At 40.8% G+C, this 17,721-nt stretch overlaps 2 protein-coding genes across 3 annotated transcripts in view; one reads left to right on the forward strand and one right to left on the reverse strand.

Annotated features, from left to right (window-relative positions):
• Positions 1–6,802, forward strand: part of IARS2 (isoleucyl-tRNA synthetase 2, mitochondrial) — a 43,431-nt gene extending 36,629 nt beyond the window's left edge. Inside the window, exons 19-23 of the mRNA XM_065938358.1 lie at positions 461–567; positions 1,721–1,866; positions 3,001–3,191; positions 4,979–5,123; positions 6,289–6,802. Coding sequence (XP_065794430.1) covers positions 461–567; positions 1,721–1,866; positions 3,001–3,191; positions 4,979–5,123; positions 6,289–6,431 — 732 coding nt within the window. The 3' untranslated portion in view covers positions 6,432–6,802. The remainder of the gene's footprint in view (positions 1–460; positions 568–1,720; positions 1,867–3,000; positions 3,192–4,978; positions 5,124–6,288) is intronic.
• Positions 6,803–7,042: 240 nt separating this feature from the next.
• The window catches only part of RAB3GAP2 (RAB3 GTPase activating non-catalytic protein subunit 2), a 103,813-nt gene continuing 93,134 nt past the window's right edge, over positions 7,043–17,721 (reverse strand). For both annotated transcript variants that reach the window (XM_065938357.1, XM_065938356.1), the window contains exons 29-35: positions 16,474–16,509; positions 15,173–15,247; positions 14,653–14,871; positions 11,400–11,489; positions 10,976–11,197; positions 10,195–10,353; positions 7,043–9,998 (exon numbers count right to left, since the gene is read on the reverse strand). In XM_065938357.1, the coding sequence (XP_065794429.1) occupies positions 9,843–9,998; positions 10,195–10,353; positions 10,976–11,197; positions 11,400–11,489; positions 14,653–14,871; positions 15,173–15,247; positions 16,474–16,509 (957 nt within the window). In that variant the 3' untranslated portion in view covers positions 7,043–9,842. The remainder of the gene's footprint in view (positions 9,999–10,194; positions 10,354–10,975; positions 11,198–11,399; positions 11,490–14,652; positions 14,872–15,172; positions 15,248–16,473; positions 16,510–17,721) is intronic.

Here is a 17,721-nt window from a genome sequence, read left to right on the forward strand (position 1 = left end):
AGTAACTGAAATGACAATTCTTATGTATCTTGTAAAATACTCTCATATATAAGCACAAATAATTTGTTTTTTCTCAAACATTGGAATTGCTTCCACTTAAGTCAGAGTTGTACATATTTTGCCCAGTTTTACTTTTCTCGCATAAATGAGGGAACATTGGTAACTTTTAACTTTTGCTGTTTTAGAATAGTACCATTTCATCACTTAAAACTTGACCTTTTCATTTGATGCCTGTTCTTTTGTAGAGTCCAGGGAAAATTATTCTGTTTTTTCTGAGGATAGTAGCCTTTCATATCCAGAAATGATGTTTTGAAGATCCTTAAATGCTCTCAGATTTTTCCTGTTTTGTGTTTGTCTGTCTTTGAAACGTATTTTGAAAAGGAACATATTCTGCTCATGATGACTTGCATTTTTATTTGCTTATCCCAGCTTCCAAATTTATTTTGGTTTTGTTCCCTAGATTAATGATTCATATAAGCAGTATGACTTTGGAAAGGTTATTCGGCTGTTACAAGCATTTTATACCAGAGAACTCTCCAACTTTTATTTCAGCATAATCAAAGATAGGTATGTATGACTGAACATTGAAATGCTTAACAAACAGCACTTGACTATCTACTCTGCTTGGCAAATGTTGGAAAGCAGAGGCCAGCAGTGGGGGGCCTGGGCCGTTACTAAGAAGTTGGATTCTTGAGTCAAGTCTGATTGGGCAGTTTCACCCTGCTACTTGCTAGTTTGATGAGCTGAGGCAACTTATCGTATTATCTCAGTTTCTTTATTCATGAAATGGTAATGTAATACCTATCTCAGGAAGTGGAAATGAAAAGATACAATATAAGTAGCATACTGAATGTTGTGTTTGACAAAGCAAGTTCTCAATAAGTAGTAGCTGTGACTGTGAGGTCATGAACACAGTGCTTGTTCTCAGGAGTTTGCTGGCCTTTGGGGGGGAGAAATATTCAGGTAATTGTTAATATAATAGCATCATATAACATCAGTGATGCCCTTTGAGAGGCAGGCTGCATGCTGTCTTCACGTTTTGCTCCTGTAGAAACTTAGCCATTGTGAAGTGCCAGCCCCACCCGTCAGCACCTCAGGGACCTTGCACTGGGATTACAAATCCCAGTCCTCCCCTTGGTGCACTGATGGGGTCATCAGGGTGGGGTGCCCGCATGCTTGCTAAGTCGCTCAGTCCTGTCCTACTCTTTGTGACCCCATGGTCTGTAGCCCACCAGGTTCCCCTGTCCATGGGGACCCTCCAGGCAAGAATACTGGAGTGGGTTGCCATTCCCTCCTCCAGAGGATCGTCTCAACCCAGGGATCAAACCTGGGTCTTCTGCATTGCAGGCAGATTCTTCTACCACCTGAGCCACCAGGGAAGCCTGTAGGACTGGGGACTCGAATCTTAAATACCCTCAACTGACTTACTAATTTTCCTTTCATTAAGTTGTCTAGATTCTAGTTATTGATCTGTAAAACAGAATTGGACATAGCATAGCTATGAGTTTTTGAGGATGTGTGCACACCTGGAAGGAGTCAGGTGGAATAGGGGATGTAGTCAGAAGAGTTGTGTGATGGAATATTTTATCCTTTCATTCGAAGACGGTTATAGCCATAGACTTAGGCACCGTCAGAATAAGCTCAGCCTGAGGCCGGTCCTGTGTTGGCAGTGACTGTGTACACCATGTTGTCGACCGCTCAATGAGTTGTTCTTGTCCAGGCTTTATTGTGAAAATGCAGATGATCCCAAGCGACGCTCTTGTCAGACTGCATTAGCTGAAATTTTGGATGTAATGGTTCGCTCTTTTGCTCCCATTCTTCCTCACTTGGCTGAAGAGGTATTCCAGCACATACCTTATATTAAAGGTAAGAAATATTGATTTGTTCTCTGAGTGAGAAAGACCCTGGCTGAGGGTGCAGCTTCTACTTTTACCTGCTTCAAGTAAGAGGCACATACTCATCTGTTAATACAGTGACTGCTTTGTGGCATGGTGCGTCTCAATTTAGTAACTGTAGTTTCTGCATCTGTGTGTAGAGGAGGAGGATGAATTTCAGCATGTCTTTCAAGCCACTTTAAAATGCTTTCTGAAATACATTAGCAGCTTGACTATACTGAGAAAACACTTTTCCTTATACACCTTTATATTTAGGTTTTACTGAAAGTATAGTGCCTGCTAGTGAATATTTTTCTAATCTTTTTCCTGTCTGATTACATTAAACTTACAGAAAATTAGAAATTTTACAGTCAGGATGTCACTCACAACCTTATTTATAACCCAGAGACATCTACTGTAATATTGGGATATTTCTATTTTAGTTTCTTCTAGGCATCCTTTGAGATTTTACTGTATATCTTGCCCTTTGTTTACATTTCCAAATGTTGATGTAAATATTTGGTAAGCATTTAGGATGCCAGCAAAGGTCCATATAGTCAAAGCTATGGTTTTTCCAGTAGTCATGTATGGATCTGAGACCTGGACCATAAAGAAGGCTGTGCACTGAAGAATTGATGCTTTTGAACTGTGGTGTTGGAGAAGACTCTTGAGTCCCTTGGGCTGCAAGATCAAACCAGTCAATCCTAAATGCAATCAGTCAGTCCTGACTATTCATTGGAAGGACTGATGCTGAAGCTGAAACTCCAACACTTTGGTCACCTGATGCGAAGAGCAGACTCATTAGAAAAGACCCTGATGCTGGGAAGGATTGAGGGCAGGAGGAGAGGATGGCGACAGAGGATGAGATGGTTGGATGACATCACCGACTCAATGGACATGAGTTTGAGCAAGTTTCAGGAGTTGGAAGGACAGGAAAGCCTGGCACACTGCAGTCTGTGGAGTTGCAAAGAGTCAGACATGGCCTAGCAACTGAACAACCACCATCCTAATTATTAATACCACAAATAACAATCCATATTTCCCATGGATAGTAAACATGTGATGGTTTGAGTTTTATATACAGTTTAAAAATATATATAAATTGGTTTAACTTTTGTTTTTTAAGAACCCAGGAGTGTTTTTCGTACTGGCTGGATTAAAACCAGTTCTATCTGGAAGAAACCTGGACTGGAGGAAGCCATAGAAAGCGCATGTGCAATGAGAGATTCATTTCTTGGAAGCATTCCTGGCAAAAATGCAGCCGAGTATGAGGTGATCATTGTGATCGAGCCTGGGCTGCTTTTTGAGATCATGGAGGTGAGCTGCAGTTTGTTCCTTTTGAAATTGTGTTTGTATCAAAGTGCTCCATGTAAAATCTGGTTTCAGAAGATGTCTATGTAAATAGTACATTAAAAAAAATTTATAAGCTAGGATTTCTGTCTTCTAATCCTAATATTAGTCACTGATTCTTTGTTTCCAACCTCTGCATGTTTCCTTTTTCTTCTCTTATAGGACGTGTACTCTGTTGCTACTTGTATTTTACAGGTTTGGACAGGAAGGTGTAATGAAGTTCTGTTTGCAACATGAGCCCTCAGGGCTAGTTAGACAACAGGCAGCACCTGGCAGTAATATCTGAATACACAAAAATTGGGAGTTTTGTGTTAAGGGTCTAGTTTTCTGAGAATTTTATCCATCTGGACAAGATTCAAAACAAAAAATTTTTTTTTCATCTTTTACTCATGAGTTCTGAAGAAAATTCATTCACACCAAAATTTACCATGTGATCTGAAAGCATTCATCCAATTTTTTTTTCAGAAGGGCCATCAAAAGTATTCCTTTGAGATCTTAAAGGTTGATTGACTAGATTGACTTAGAGCCTATCATACTCACTCAAGATTTTTTTTCTAGTTTTAATGTTTGAGAAGAAAATAGTTTTGTGACTTAAGTTTTAACATTTGACTGGTATCATAGTCTACTGAAAAATGACCATCTCGACTGGTTGGAAGTTCAATCTAAATTTTTAATAATATAATTAAGTTGATTAAGATTCAAGGCTTGAGATAGCTAGTAGGTATAAGATGGTTGCTCAGTTAACAGAAGTTTGATAAGATGTTGACGTTTTAAAATTTACAAGTTGGGAAGCTCATGATTGCCATTTTTTGAGCCAGGAAACTGAGCCCTGTTGAAGCTGTGACTTGGCTGAGGCTACTCAGCCTGGTACTGAGCTTTCCTACTGCATATCATGTTTCCTTTGACTTCATTAGTTCTGAGTAGTAAGCTGAAAACAGTACAGCTTGCTTGGATCATTGATGCTTGGAAAAAAAAAAAAAAACTTCAGGATTTTAAAAAATGTGAATGTATTTTTCTTAGGAATTATACTAACTAGCTATCTGATGGAGTCCTGGATCTATCAGTTACTGATGGTGTAAATGCAATCTCTTTGAATCTCCTATTTTCTGATGAGCTGGTTTTTTTTTTTTTTTTTCCTTTAAGGGATTTTGTATTCCTTAGCTCACACACTTACTTTGAAGATCAGAATTACAATGAAAAATGTACAAAAGTGCTTATCAGATATCCCAATTCAGTGTGCTTCAGAAGAGTTGTGAGCATTATTCAGGCTGCCAGCATTGGTCTACACCGCTAAAAGCATATCCTTGTTCAGATAGTATCTTAACCCCTCTCCTTCTGTAGGAAGCATTGGATACAGGGGTGAAGTGCGGGCTTTGAGGCTGACAGACCTGGGCTGGAATTGCAGCACATTATTTACTGACTGGGAACCTCCCTGAGCAAGCTTCCTCATTTGTAAAATGGGGATTAAAAAATGCTGTTGCTGTTTTGTGACATTTACAAATAATGGGTGGATATTTAGCATCTAGTGAAGTGAAGTGCCTGGCATAGAGTTGTATTCTCAATCAGTACTATTGATTAGGAGTTTTTAGTTAAAAGCTTTCATACTAATAAGATTTGATTTATATAATAGTATTAGCTCAGGAGGGGATGGTCCCAAAGTATTTCCTCACCAAACGGAAGAACTTGCAGTGTCTTTTTATAACCTTTGTGGTAACAGTTAATTTAGATAGTAACTTTCAAATGCTTATGCCCAGATGCTACAAGCGGAGGAGACTTCCAGTACCTCTCAGTTGAATGAATTAATGATGGCGTCCCAGACAACTTTGCTTTCTCAGGAACCACGAGGAATAACTGAGGATGTAACTGAGCTTAAAGGGACATTTCTAATCAATTTAGAAGGTAAGAAGATGAGACTGATAACAAATACCAGATAACAATGGTATGTGGGCAACCGAATGATAATTACAGTTCTCCTCCAGCTTTCCAGTGGATGACTTGGATTCTAAAGGCAGATACACATTGGGGTGCATCTTTCTATAGAAAGTGAAAACAGTGGCCAGGTTTCTGAACCAGCTCTCTAAGGGCCCTACCTGGTGATTTTGGGAACACAGGGGGAGAGAAGAGGGAAAACGCCATTGTCACCGAATGTGAAGTCAGTCTGCCTTACTTCAGTTGGCCTGCGTGTCCTGGCCTTTGCCCAACCCTACCATCCCTCTCTTGTGTTGAATCTACAATTTATTATGCTCACCCCAAATTACATATTGTAGCCACTCTTAATGAGTCAAGGAAGTTTTATTGAACTCATTCCCCACAGTGGTTATCTTATAAGCAAACCTTTTGTAGGTATTTGTTTGATAGGGGATTTTTGTCAACTTACTTCATTCTTATTGATGGAAATGAAAGCTGAGTAACGTTAACAGAATAACATGAGTGTATCCAGGAACAGTGATGCTGTGTATTTCATAGTAGCTTTTAGGCACCAGCAAGAGGTGGGAGACTAATATATGGCCATCAGTTTAAATTTGAGGCTTGGCAGCACTGATGATGTAGTAGACTCTGTATTAATCTGCTTTCCAGAATGTTATATTCTCTGTGCAGTGACTAGAAAATGATTTATTTTCTGTACTGTACTAGTCTGAGGTCTATTCATTATGGACAAATTTTTGTATCCTTTTGTCCAGACCACGAAGTTTAATGTGGGGGCACTGCTCGTTGTCCCTCTAATTGGGCTTTTTTCCAATTCTTAATCAAGAATGTAGCTGGAGAGGAGAGGCAATGTAATTATTAGAACTGGACACAGATGAAGAGCAAGCAGGCATGCTCTGCCTGAGTGGATACAGAACTCCATGACCTGTGGAAAAATCAGCCTCTCAGGGTCTCAGATTCCTCCTCTCCCCCCCAGTCATCAGATTGTGTGAGCCCACCATCTTGGCTGTTTATGTAAGGGAAGCAGTATTTCCCAAGGCAGGGAGGAAGCTCTGCAAAGGGGGCACCTGGAGAAATACAGAGATGCACAAGTTCAGTGGCCTGTCAGGAAGACTCTTCGCATGTTTTTCTTCCACAGGTGGCGATATTCGTGAAGAGTCTTCATACAAAGTAATTGTCATGCCAACCACCAAGGAAAAATGCCCTCGCTGTTGGAAGTACACGGCTGAGTCATCAGACACGCTGTGTCCCCGATGCGCAGAGGTCGTGAAAGGGAAGTAGGACCGCGGTGTAGTGTCAACAGCTTTCTGAGCAAGAGCCTCCTGACAGGACTAGGGGTCTAGATGGATTGTTTACAGTACTGGAGAGAAATCCAGGATTTAGGTAATGAGTGGAAGAGTAAATGCTTGAGGATGAGAGTCAAAGTCAGAGCTACAAGTGTTTTCCTGTAACTAGATAAACAATAATGTGTATATATACATATGGAAACATATACATATGCAGGCCGATCCATAATGGACTTACTCAGAACATAACACTGAAAGTGCTTGCCTACAAATGTGCTAAGCGGAAAATGTTTTATATTTTATAAATCTTCTTCACTCAGTATTTAAGTTCTATAACGTCTAAAAATAAAGGCACCTGGAAAATTACTGACTGGTGGTGGTACAAAAGTTGTGAGTATCAAGTAAAACAATGTGTTTTGAACAGGAACGGTGCAGGGGTGTGTCACTTAAGAGATGAAATGAGTAATTTCATTCTGCCTTAACAGCAAACATCAACCTTTTCGGAATAGCTAGTTCTTTGGACTGCATACCAGAAAAAGTCACCAAATATGTCTCATATAAGAGGGACAAATATATTAATACTATATAAATGTTAAGGAAACAATATGAAAGTTGAAAATTTATTTCACTAATATACATAAGTTCACAACAATGAACAGACACAGAAAATAGCAGTATATACAGAATTTGACTACTTACAATACATTACAATAGATAATAGGGCATTTTATAAACAACTCCATATAGGATTAAAATCTTTCCAGGGATGGTTAATTCTATTTAGCAGAAATATAACAAATCATTCCTATCAGGGTGAGGGAGGGCTTTCAGTGTTGCTATAGAGTACTTTTTAAAAATATCTGCCTAAGTGACATGAACCACAGTAACTATTAAGAGAACTTATTCCATGTATGCTTAGTGTTATTAAATGAGTTTTCTGTTATTTTAAATTGTAATAATTTTTTTTAAGAAAGCTATTTAAATTTAACTGTGTTCACTTTGACCCTAGTTGAATTTTTTATAACAAAGGTGAAACTCTTTGCTCCATACCTCATTTTTCTCTTTACAAAAGTAGGATGCATTTAGAAGCCTGGTACTATTATTTCTCTCCATCTGCATTTATCCTGTATATTCTAGTTCTACATCTAAACACAACTTGTAATGTAGAAGTTATGATTATTTGAACCCTTTTGATTTCATTTGCATTTACAACAGAATTGAACAAGGTACAGAATGCTTACTTAATGATAACAAGGAAACGTACATGGGGATGGGAGTATATATAAGAAAAAGCTACTCACAGGTAAACTGGCTTTGCACCAATAACTGCAGTATGTGCAACGTACCTGTTTCAGAAACTGCCTGTTCTGTGTGAAACCTAATTCCTTTCTTTGTGGCTCTTTGTGGTTACAGACTGCATATACAGGTATTTATTTTCCTTTCCTCTACCAGATTTATTTCAAAAGCCCTTAATAAAACAGTAAAATATTTAACTGCTTTTCTTAACCATGCAACTGAGAATTCAATTTTAAAATTCTCTCAATGGCAAATTTTAGGATTATAAATCTAACTAGAGACTCAGTGATTTGTTATGGTCCTAGGAGCCATATTTCAGCTTATTAATATATTCTCAACAATCCCCCAATTTTTGATTATGTGTCCTAACAGAGTTAAGTTCAACCAGTTTTATTATCTAAAATGCTTGTAAGATACCCCCCAAAATGATAATGGAATCAGAGTGAGTAATTTACTCTTTAAAAATGCCTGTAATTCCAAGTTTCTTTGACCAGCCTCCAAGGTTCATAACTACTTTCAGAGTATCTAGACAAATCACGGAAAGAACTCATCTTTTAGAGTGCATGTAACAAGTGGCTACAGAACGCCTGATACTCAGAAATCACGTGAATGTGTCTGGATGGGGTACCGGCGATCCCAGCAGAGGCTGAGGGGCTGGACTGGCTCAAGGCCCTTTTCAGTGTTACTATTGCAGATGTATGCCTCGGTCAGACGCATAACACTCAAGGCACCTGAAAAATTAATCTCTCACGATTTAAAATGAAACAGTAATTACCAGGTTTTAGACAGTTCTTATTTGAATGTGATCTCTCTGTTAAAAATAATTTACACTGGGATATTCTCAGACATGACTTTTTCCTTTATATTCCTGAAAACAACGCCTCAAATTTGCACAATTGCAAGAGCTGGCTTCTTCCTGAGGAAGTGAAGAAACAAACTTTTGTATCACAAGGAGTTGCTACGTGTAACAACCGTGACCCAGGACATGTCAACAATTGTGCTGTATGGCTACATTCCAAAGATTTACCTTGTTAAATACTTGGTATTTGTACAGCTCAAAAGTACTTTTTTTTTTTGAGTTTTGGTTAATTTGGTTTTAATCAACAAATGATTATCCAGCACTTGGACTGCTCTAGGCACTGTAGGGTACAAAATTAGTTGTATTCATCCTCTCAAGCCAGCAGTGAGGTAGGTTTGCTAAGCTGTAGTATCATCCCTAAGCATTTTCTATACTGTTCCTAAGAACAGGTAACATGACCAGATCCCAGAAACAGACACTTCTAAACACTTGTAGGAAAAATAAAGTTGGATTTAAATTTTTAGCATCTTTGCCCTTTTTTTAAACATAAGTTTTACAAGATAATACATTTTTACAGTTACCTGATGTGGATACAGTTTTGAATGTTGGCAAAAAGCAAATCTTAACTTGCATTATAATTAATTTTGCTGGGTTAGATTGCATCTCAGATTCTGTTTTGGCAAGTGCAACAGGTTAAGGGTTCTACTCAGTGTCCATTCTGATGAATGTGATGGTCTTGAACCCATTATTCCTCCTCCAATGGCACCAGCATAACCTCCTCTGGGAAAGAAGCCTGTCAACATCCAGAACTCCCGGGGGCCGTTCCCCAGGACGGGATTAAGCATGATAACAGAAGCATTTTACCAACATTTATTAAAACAAGAGTGAGAGAGTTCTCTCATTTTACTGATGGGGACTATACAGGAACACATTTAAATTTAATTACAGTAACATTTTGAGTACGAAATATAGAATCTTATAAGAACATAATCTGTAAATTATAACCAGTTTTAAATAGCAAATTTGGACAATAAAGCTACTTAAGTGCTTGAATCAAAAATAAACAGGAAAACGGCTTCAAGAGAAATTAATAGTATAACTGATATCTGTTTATATTTTATTGTCAGTATTAACCAAAGGTGGAATTTAGCCAAGACTGCACTTTTTAAAAGTAATGTGTATTTTTATTTACTTTACAAAAGAAAAAAAACATACTCCCTCCATAAAATTCCAGATCTTATTGTGTAAAATAACCATGCACTAGTTCATATTAGAGTCACACAATTTGAGACTGTTTGCAGGAGATAAGTGTCATAAAGGAGGAAGAGATATGGCTTCTACAGCTTCAGTGAGGTGTAAGGCTAAACTATATTGCCCGTGGTTTTCTGGTAAAAGCTCAATGACTTTATTTACTAGTTTAGCTGTTGTTGCAATGGGCACTTCTGTGTTTTGAAGATCCTGGGGGTTCTGCAAATGGAACACAAAAATAACCCATCAGTTACATACAACTAAATAACTGCTACTTAAGAGTTAGCAGGAGAGTAATTTCCCAATAAAAATGCTTTTGGTTCAGAATTAAGAAAATTCAATTTTTCTCCACTATTAAAAATGCATATGAGAAAACCTCCAGTGGCCGTCTCCTTCCCTCACACCCGGCACTCACCATGGCCTTCAACCAGGTGCAGAGCGTTGGGGGCAGCCTGGCCAGCAGCTCCAGCCCCTCCTTTGTCTGCGTGCAGAGCACAGCGTGCGCCAGCCGCTGCCCGATCAACACCAGCAACTGTGAGGCCAGGACTTCTTTGTCCTGAACCTGGAGGATGGCCTGCAGGGGGGAACGTGGACAAACGTCCGGACTCCATGTCCCTTCTGCCTCTGGCAAGGTTCCCAGTTTTCTGAGTGGCTGGCTTCTTCCTGTCCTTGGGGCTCAGCTCACCCCTGATCACCCTATTCTATTTCTGCTTATTTACAGGATCTTAGTGATTTTCTTCACAGCATTTACAACTCAATCCAGAATTGAGCATGCTTCTCAGCTCCCACAAGTAGACTGGATTTGGAGGAAGGCACCATGTCTGTTTACTGCTCTGTCCCTCTGCATAAAACAGGTCTGGCACACTGCATGAGTTATACTAAACACTGGCCAGAAACAGGAATTTGATTAGTTTTTATTAAAAAAAAATTTTTTTTGGCCAAGCTCTGCAGCATCCAGGATCTTAGTTCCTTGACCAGGGATCAAATCCAGGCCCTCAGCAATTAAAAGCACAGAGTCCTAACCACACTGGACCACCAGGGAATTCCCTAGTTACTTATTTTAATCCTGTTCTACTGTTGTGCCTACGAGTTCTAACAAAAGAAGGCAAAATAAGCTTTACCAGCAACTTTACTGATTCTTTACCCCAACTATCAGTTTTACAACTTGAGCCCAGACGACACTCATAGGCTGTTACCTCCTCTCCTAAGTGGTCAGCTCCGTAGTTGTAGAGTTCTCCCACATAATGCCTCCTAACAACATCTTCATTGACTTGAAGGTGATGGGCCAAGGCCACGGCCAGTACTGGCCAGTCCTGGTCTTGACCAAAAGGGGCGGTTGCTGCCTCTTCTGTGGAGTCTCTGTCTTTTGCGACTGTGTGTCGGGCCTGAACAGCTGCACTGACGACTTTCAGTAAGAACTTGAAGGTGGAAAAACAGATACAGCAACATCTTGTTAGTATTTTCATTAAAAAAAATATGTAATTCCAAGTAACTTGGCTTTTCTGTCACTTAGAATAGTTTTTCCATTATAACTAGTTATCAAAAAATGACACATACTTTAAAGAGAAACTAGTTCTCAAAAATACCTTAGAGCTGGTCATCCCAATAGCTGTAATTTACCTGTTGTCGTACAGAAATAAAATTTGGATCCATTTCCCCACTAGGTAATAACTGAATTGAAGTTAAGTCCTTGAAAAATGCATTTTTCCCCTAAAGAAAAAGAAGAGACCAAGAATACTGATGAGTATGGACTGTTACTGGAGGGTGGGGGGGTAGATTTTAAAATGAAGTCATTTAATAAAGAATAACTCATATACCCATGACCAATTCAGGTTGATGTATAACAAAAACCATCACAATAAAGTAATTATCCTCCAATTAAAAAAATTAACACTTCAGAATTCTGTTCTTTTGATTTTCACGAGCATTATGGTGAAAGCAGCCTTAAGGGTGAACCCCAGGGGTGCCCTCCTGGTACCCATGCCCCGTGTAGTTCCACTCCCCTGAGCTGGAGCTGGTGAGCAGGGTTAGGCAGAGAGGACAGCCTGACACTTTCAAGATCAGGTGACACAGGGCTGTGGCTTCTGCCCTAGAAGCTGCCCTGTGCAGTCACCCATGAGAGGAGAACTGAGTCCTGCCAATCCTCATGTAAGCCTGTGAGTGGATTTCGATCCCCACCCTGGTGGAGTCCAACTGCAGACACCCGAGAGACCGTGAGCCAAAGCCGCCTACACTAGGGGAACACAGGTCGGGATTCAGGAAAATGACACAACATTTGCTGTTTTCAGCCACTGAGTTTGGGGATCATTTGTATGTAATGGGGCTTCCCTGTTGGCTCAGATGGTAAAGAATCTGCCTGTTATCTAATACTCAGTAACTAATACATAGTAGGTACTTTGAATCCTCTTAAAAACACTTGCTGAACTGTTTAAAAGCAACTGTTCAAGAGAATACAGTCAAAAAGGAGTATCAGAAAATATGGTTTCAGAAGTTCTCAGGAAGGAAATGCAATACAGAGCAAAGAGCACCAGCCTTTGAGTTGCAAGATCAGGGCTCCAAGCCCACTCCTTCCACCCAGGTCATCTTGAACAAAGGAACTCACCATCCTAGGCTGCTGTTTTTTCAGGTCATGCCAGATATCATCTTAAGATACTTTCTAGATCTAACCTGTGATTACAGATCATCTGGAGGGACTGCTGAGAAGAGTGAAGCCATTCATCCTTTGGTGATGGAACATGCAAGATTTCTGACAGCAACCTGCTGCATCTGAACATCACCTTTTGAGAGTTTTCCCACGCACTCACTCGCAGTCATTACTCTGTAGTTTCTATGTGGAGGTCTTGGGTATTGGGGTCTGTTCTACAGAAGGGCCTCCGGGATAGGGAGTATGCGTGCATTTATTGTTTACTATGTTCCAGACACTGCTGAACACTTGGTGTTGAGTATGTCATTTAACACTCAGGACAAACAGCAGTCATGACTCTCAGGCTAGGAGAACTGACTCTACCAATAAACGCGGAGGTGGGATTCTGTGTCACATGCCCCAGCACACACTGCTTCAGGATTTGCATGTGAGTCACACAGCCGTCCCAGACCACTCAAGCATGATCTGGGCTCAGACTAGCATCACCACTGTGCCTGTCCAATGCTGGATGTAGTCTCATTTTGAAAAGTCCCTTTTTGAGGGGAATACTGATTTAAAAAAAAAAAAAAATCGAATTTTAAAGTACTTACTAGAAGTAAATACACTATTTCTACTTATATTTACTCTTCAAACTCAACATGTTCAGAACTCTTCTAAAGGGGCTTCCTTTAAAGGCCATGTCCAGTTGCCCAAACTTGAAACTGGGCTGAATTTTCATCCCCTCTCCTTCACCCTGCATTATTCTGTCATGAGGTGGCTGATTTCTCAAAATTCCTCCATGATCTTTATTATTTCTCCCTAGGCCACATCATCACTAACTCCTGATTCCCACTGGCTTCTCCAAGAGGCTTGATTTCCACTGGCTTCTCTGCCCACCACTGCCCGGAGTCCTTCTGCAGAGCTCTGCCATGTAACTTCTCTTGATCACCTCCTTAATTATGAATGTATCAAACATTTATCAGGTTCCTATCATGTACCTGGCATGGCACACAGACACGGGGACATGTAGACAAAGACTTTGAAGGGGAAGTGACACTTAAGTGAGTAACAAACAGGAACCGACCATGTGGAAGAGCTGGCTGTGAAAATGGAACAATACAACAAGACAAGAAGTGAGAAAAATGCCTGCCTTCTCCCAGGGGTGGAGGTGGTGAGCAGTGGCTATAGCATGGGGTGTGAGGAATGGACAAGGGGGAGGAGAGCTAAGTCAAGGGGCAGGGAAGCTGCCTTCTCGGGCTCCACGTTTCCATGTGGGAGGAAATATTAACAACATGGTTAGTAATAGTAGTTGCAACAGTAATAGCACTCACTGCTCCCCACACTGGCGGTGCCTTTGAGAGGAGGAACTGAGCTCTGGGCAGTACCCTGCTTTCCCCCTTCTTCCAGGGGGCAGTCCTCCTGCAGGGGGTCCCGTCCTCTGCTCCCAGCCCCAGGAGCCCGAGGGGTCTCCAGCGGTGGTCTGGCTGCACAGAGAGACCACCAATCTGGACACAGGCCCGGGTGGAGAAGCCAGTCAAGGCTGTCTTATGTCCCGGCATGAACCTAACACGACTGAATCCGAGTTTGGGAACGAAGGTCTGGCAGCAGGGACTGCATGGAGGGAAGCTGGAGGCTGCTGGACCAGCCCAGGGGAGACGATGAGGTCTGAGCCTGGGCCACAGTGACAGAGAAGGATGGACAAGAGGGGATGTAAGGAAGAACCGACAGGGACGGGCTCACAGTGGCTCTGGGACCTGAGGAAGGGGACTGAGCTAGATGTTTCCCAGGCTACTAGTTTCTGCCATATCACAGATGGTGACCTCACTCACCAACTGACCAAGCCAGTGAACTTGGGGGAAGAGCAAGTGTAGGTCAAGGGTGGGGAGGGGCGGGATAGAGAGAGATTTCAGGAAGGAGGTATGTGCAGCCCACTGCACAGGCCAAGAGAGGCATTCAGGAAAAACACATGCCCCAAACCCTGGGGACAGGTCAGGCCTGAAGACACACAAGAGGAAGAAAAGGAGCTTATTGAAGACAAATGCTGGGGCAGACGGCTGAGAGGGCCGAACCCCGGGCCACCAGTATTTCAGGTAAATCAGAAGAACAGGGAGCCTGACAAGGAATATAGGACCAAGACCCCCACAACAAATAACCCTATACAAGACACACAAGGCCCACTGACTTCTCTCTGATAAGACAGTCCTGCTAGACCCTCAGCTCCGAGAGGATCCCAAGCGCTCTGAGAATTACCTTACTGTCAAAAAGAGCCAGCGGCTTCACGGTCTTGAGAGAGAACCTCATGACGGCGTAGAGGACGGCGCAGAGGACGGAATGGTGCTCCACCAGTGGGTAGTGGATGTGCTTCTGGTCCAGCGCCAGCTCCACGATGGAGACCGGGCCCTCCACGGTCAGCCAGGCGTCCTCCGTGTCCAACACAGGCACCTGCATTTCATCCCGGCTGACGTCTGCCTGCGTGTTTTGATAAGGGAGAACTATCAGAATCGGAGAAATAACAGTTTGCCAATATCTTCAATGAGCTTCTTACCAGTACCAAAATAGAAACCCATATTTTCCCCCATCCCTCAAGTTATAATTTAAAAAAAAACAAACTAAAAATTAAGAAACGTCACTTTTTTTAGGCTTAAGTCAAAACTTTGAAGAGAATAAATGAAAAACAAGCTCTTTTTATATAGTTCTTTCTGAACTCCAACGACTTTAAAAATATTTGATATCTTAGAGACAGGTCAGCATGAAAATACCACCCTTCTACCTCCATTAAAGTCTGAAGAAGATCCCAGCAGCAGCCGAGGAAAGAAGTCACTGCTGTGTCGCTCATCCCCACATCCTGTTTGTATGAAGGGACATCATTAGCTCCAGAAGGAAAACTGGAAGGTTTTAATCAGAAAAATAAACAGAACATACGCATCTAGTCAACTGACTTTCCCCACTGAACTGACAGGTAAGAACTGAAAGTCAAGGTACTTGCACATTTAATCTCTTTCTGTAGATTCAGCAGATTTTAAAATCGGGCTTTTAAAAACAACGGTTCTACCCTCAATTTTTAAAAACAGTATCTTTCTTTATTGGAAAGAGGTGGTGTTGTCAGTCAGCCACAGATAGCTTGTGTCTGGCTTGCTTAGCCATCTGCTGGCCAAACAATCATGGTGTGTGTGCAGTAACAGTCACACAAGACAGGCCAACCTGGAAAGCTCCAAGACAATATAGCCTGGTCTGGTTTCAGAGCATCTCTCAGGGACTGAACTAAACCCTCCGAACTAAACTAAGATCCCCAAGCTGGTGAACTAAACACCAGAGTGATGCTGTGGGCAATGGATCTTTTCTGAAGGGGCCTGTCCCAGGGGCCACTGTGCTCACATGAGGTCTTCTTAAAACCAACAGCCACAAATCCCTGACAGCCCTAAGTAATTCATCCTTAAGGAACACAGCGTGTGTGCATGTGTTTCCACACATATTAACAGTAGTCACAGAGCCACACTCAAGAGCATACAAATTCTTCAACGATGGAGACTTTTCAGGACTAAGGGCCTATAAAGGCTGAATTCCTGTATCATAGTATTTCTTAAGATATCTGTAATAAAATTTCAAAGTTTTGAGCAACGCTAGCATTACTAATCACTGACCTCAAATATAAACCCCCTCAAATATAAACATGGATTGAAACATCATTTAAGACTGTTTGTACAATAGCTATTATATAAAGGTAGATCAAGTTCACTACTCATATGAATCCAATTCAATTATAAATTTCTAATTTGAAAGACAACAAAAATATGCAATTTTTTTTGTGGCCCTCCTGTCCACAGTCCAAAGTTGAAGACATCTTGGCAAACTTAGTTTAAACATACTATCTGATGATGTGGAAAGGTAAATTAAAATTGACCATAGGTCATAACCAGTTTCCTTATTAATACAGTGTTCTCTTTCCATTTTTCTTATCTCTCACTACATCATCAAAATGGTAAAAGGCAAAGTTCACTCCCATAGTTAATAAGGTACTATATAAAGTACAGAATTAACAACTATTCATCTAGGTAAGGGAGATACACTTACCCTTCGGCATAACCTATCCTTTGGTGCTTTTCCAACCTAAGACAAGAGGACACAAAATGCTGCATTTAATCAGTAATTTAAATCAAAATTTAAATCAAAATTTAAACTAGAAAGTAAAAAGTAACCAAATTTTAAAAATACACACGCAGCTATAAATAAATACAGTACTAGGGTCATCAATTAAATGCTGGTTCTACTAATTTGTAGCAAAAAACAATTAATTTTGTGGGGGAGCTTAAATATATATTAAGAAAATACATTACACTGGGCTCACAAATCATCCTTTTCAAAAATACTTATTTCTGAACTATTAAATAAGAAAACCCCCAAAGATCAGGTTCCCAATTTCCATAATCAAACTGCGCTGCCTTAAAACCTATTTGGAACCAAACTGAAGGCTATGAATAAGGAGCAGCTAAAAATTCTGCTTGTTGGTAATGATACACAGTACTTTTTAAAGGTCAGAAAGAAGGAATAACCATCTACAGCAGACAGAAGCTATATTCCTAACTCAGAAAAATCAGCTGATGTTCTTATTCCATAAGTAATTCCTAAGATCCTACTGTATACTTTATATGTGGTAATAAGTAGAAGATAAAAGTTCTGCTCTTCGAGAATATTACGTGATAAGAAAATTCACAGGAAACAGTGAAAATGAAAGGACAAAGGCCTCTTCACCTCATTACCTCTCACTGTGATTACTTCAACTGCCTTCCAAACAACCACGTTCAGCCCACCCCAACTGCAACGTACAATTGTTGCCAGAATCATCTTTTAAGATGCAATTCTGATCATATCATTCTTCTGCTTAAAACTGCCCCAAGTCTCCAAGATAAAAGTAACAGCTACCGTTCACTGTGCCCTCACCAACTGGGCCAGGCCCTCTGCTAAACAGCTGACATACACTAGAAAACCCCAGATCACAGCCCACAGAGAAGGTTCTCCATGGTCCACTTCCTGCTCCTGTCTCTAGCTTGACCTTCAAACAATCAAAGCTACTTGCAGCTCTCTGAATCCAACATGCTGTCTGCCATCTCCAGGGCTTTTTGTGGAAACATTTTCTTCTCACTCTCTTTTTTACAGATTCATACATAGTCATCCTCCAAAATCACCCCAGAAACCTTCCCTTGTCATTTACATTCCTCTTCTGAGTTCTAAAAGCACCCTATGGTCTGTTTACCATCTTTTCGATGGTGGTTGAGGGTGGGGCTGTGACTTTATTCTCTGCAACCACAGAACATGGCACTG

The sequence above is a fragment of the Muntiacus reevesi genome, chromosome 5, assembly GCF_963930625.1.
Source record: "Muntiacus reevesi chromosome 5, mMunRee1.1, whole genome shotgun sequence".
NCBI lineage: Eukaryota > Metazoa > Chordata > Mammalia > Artiodactyla > Cervidae > Muntiacus > Muntiacus reevesi.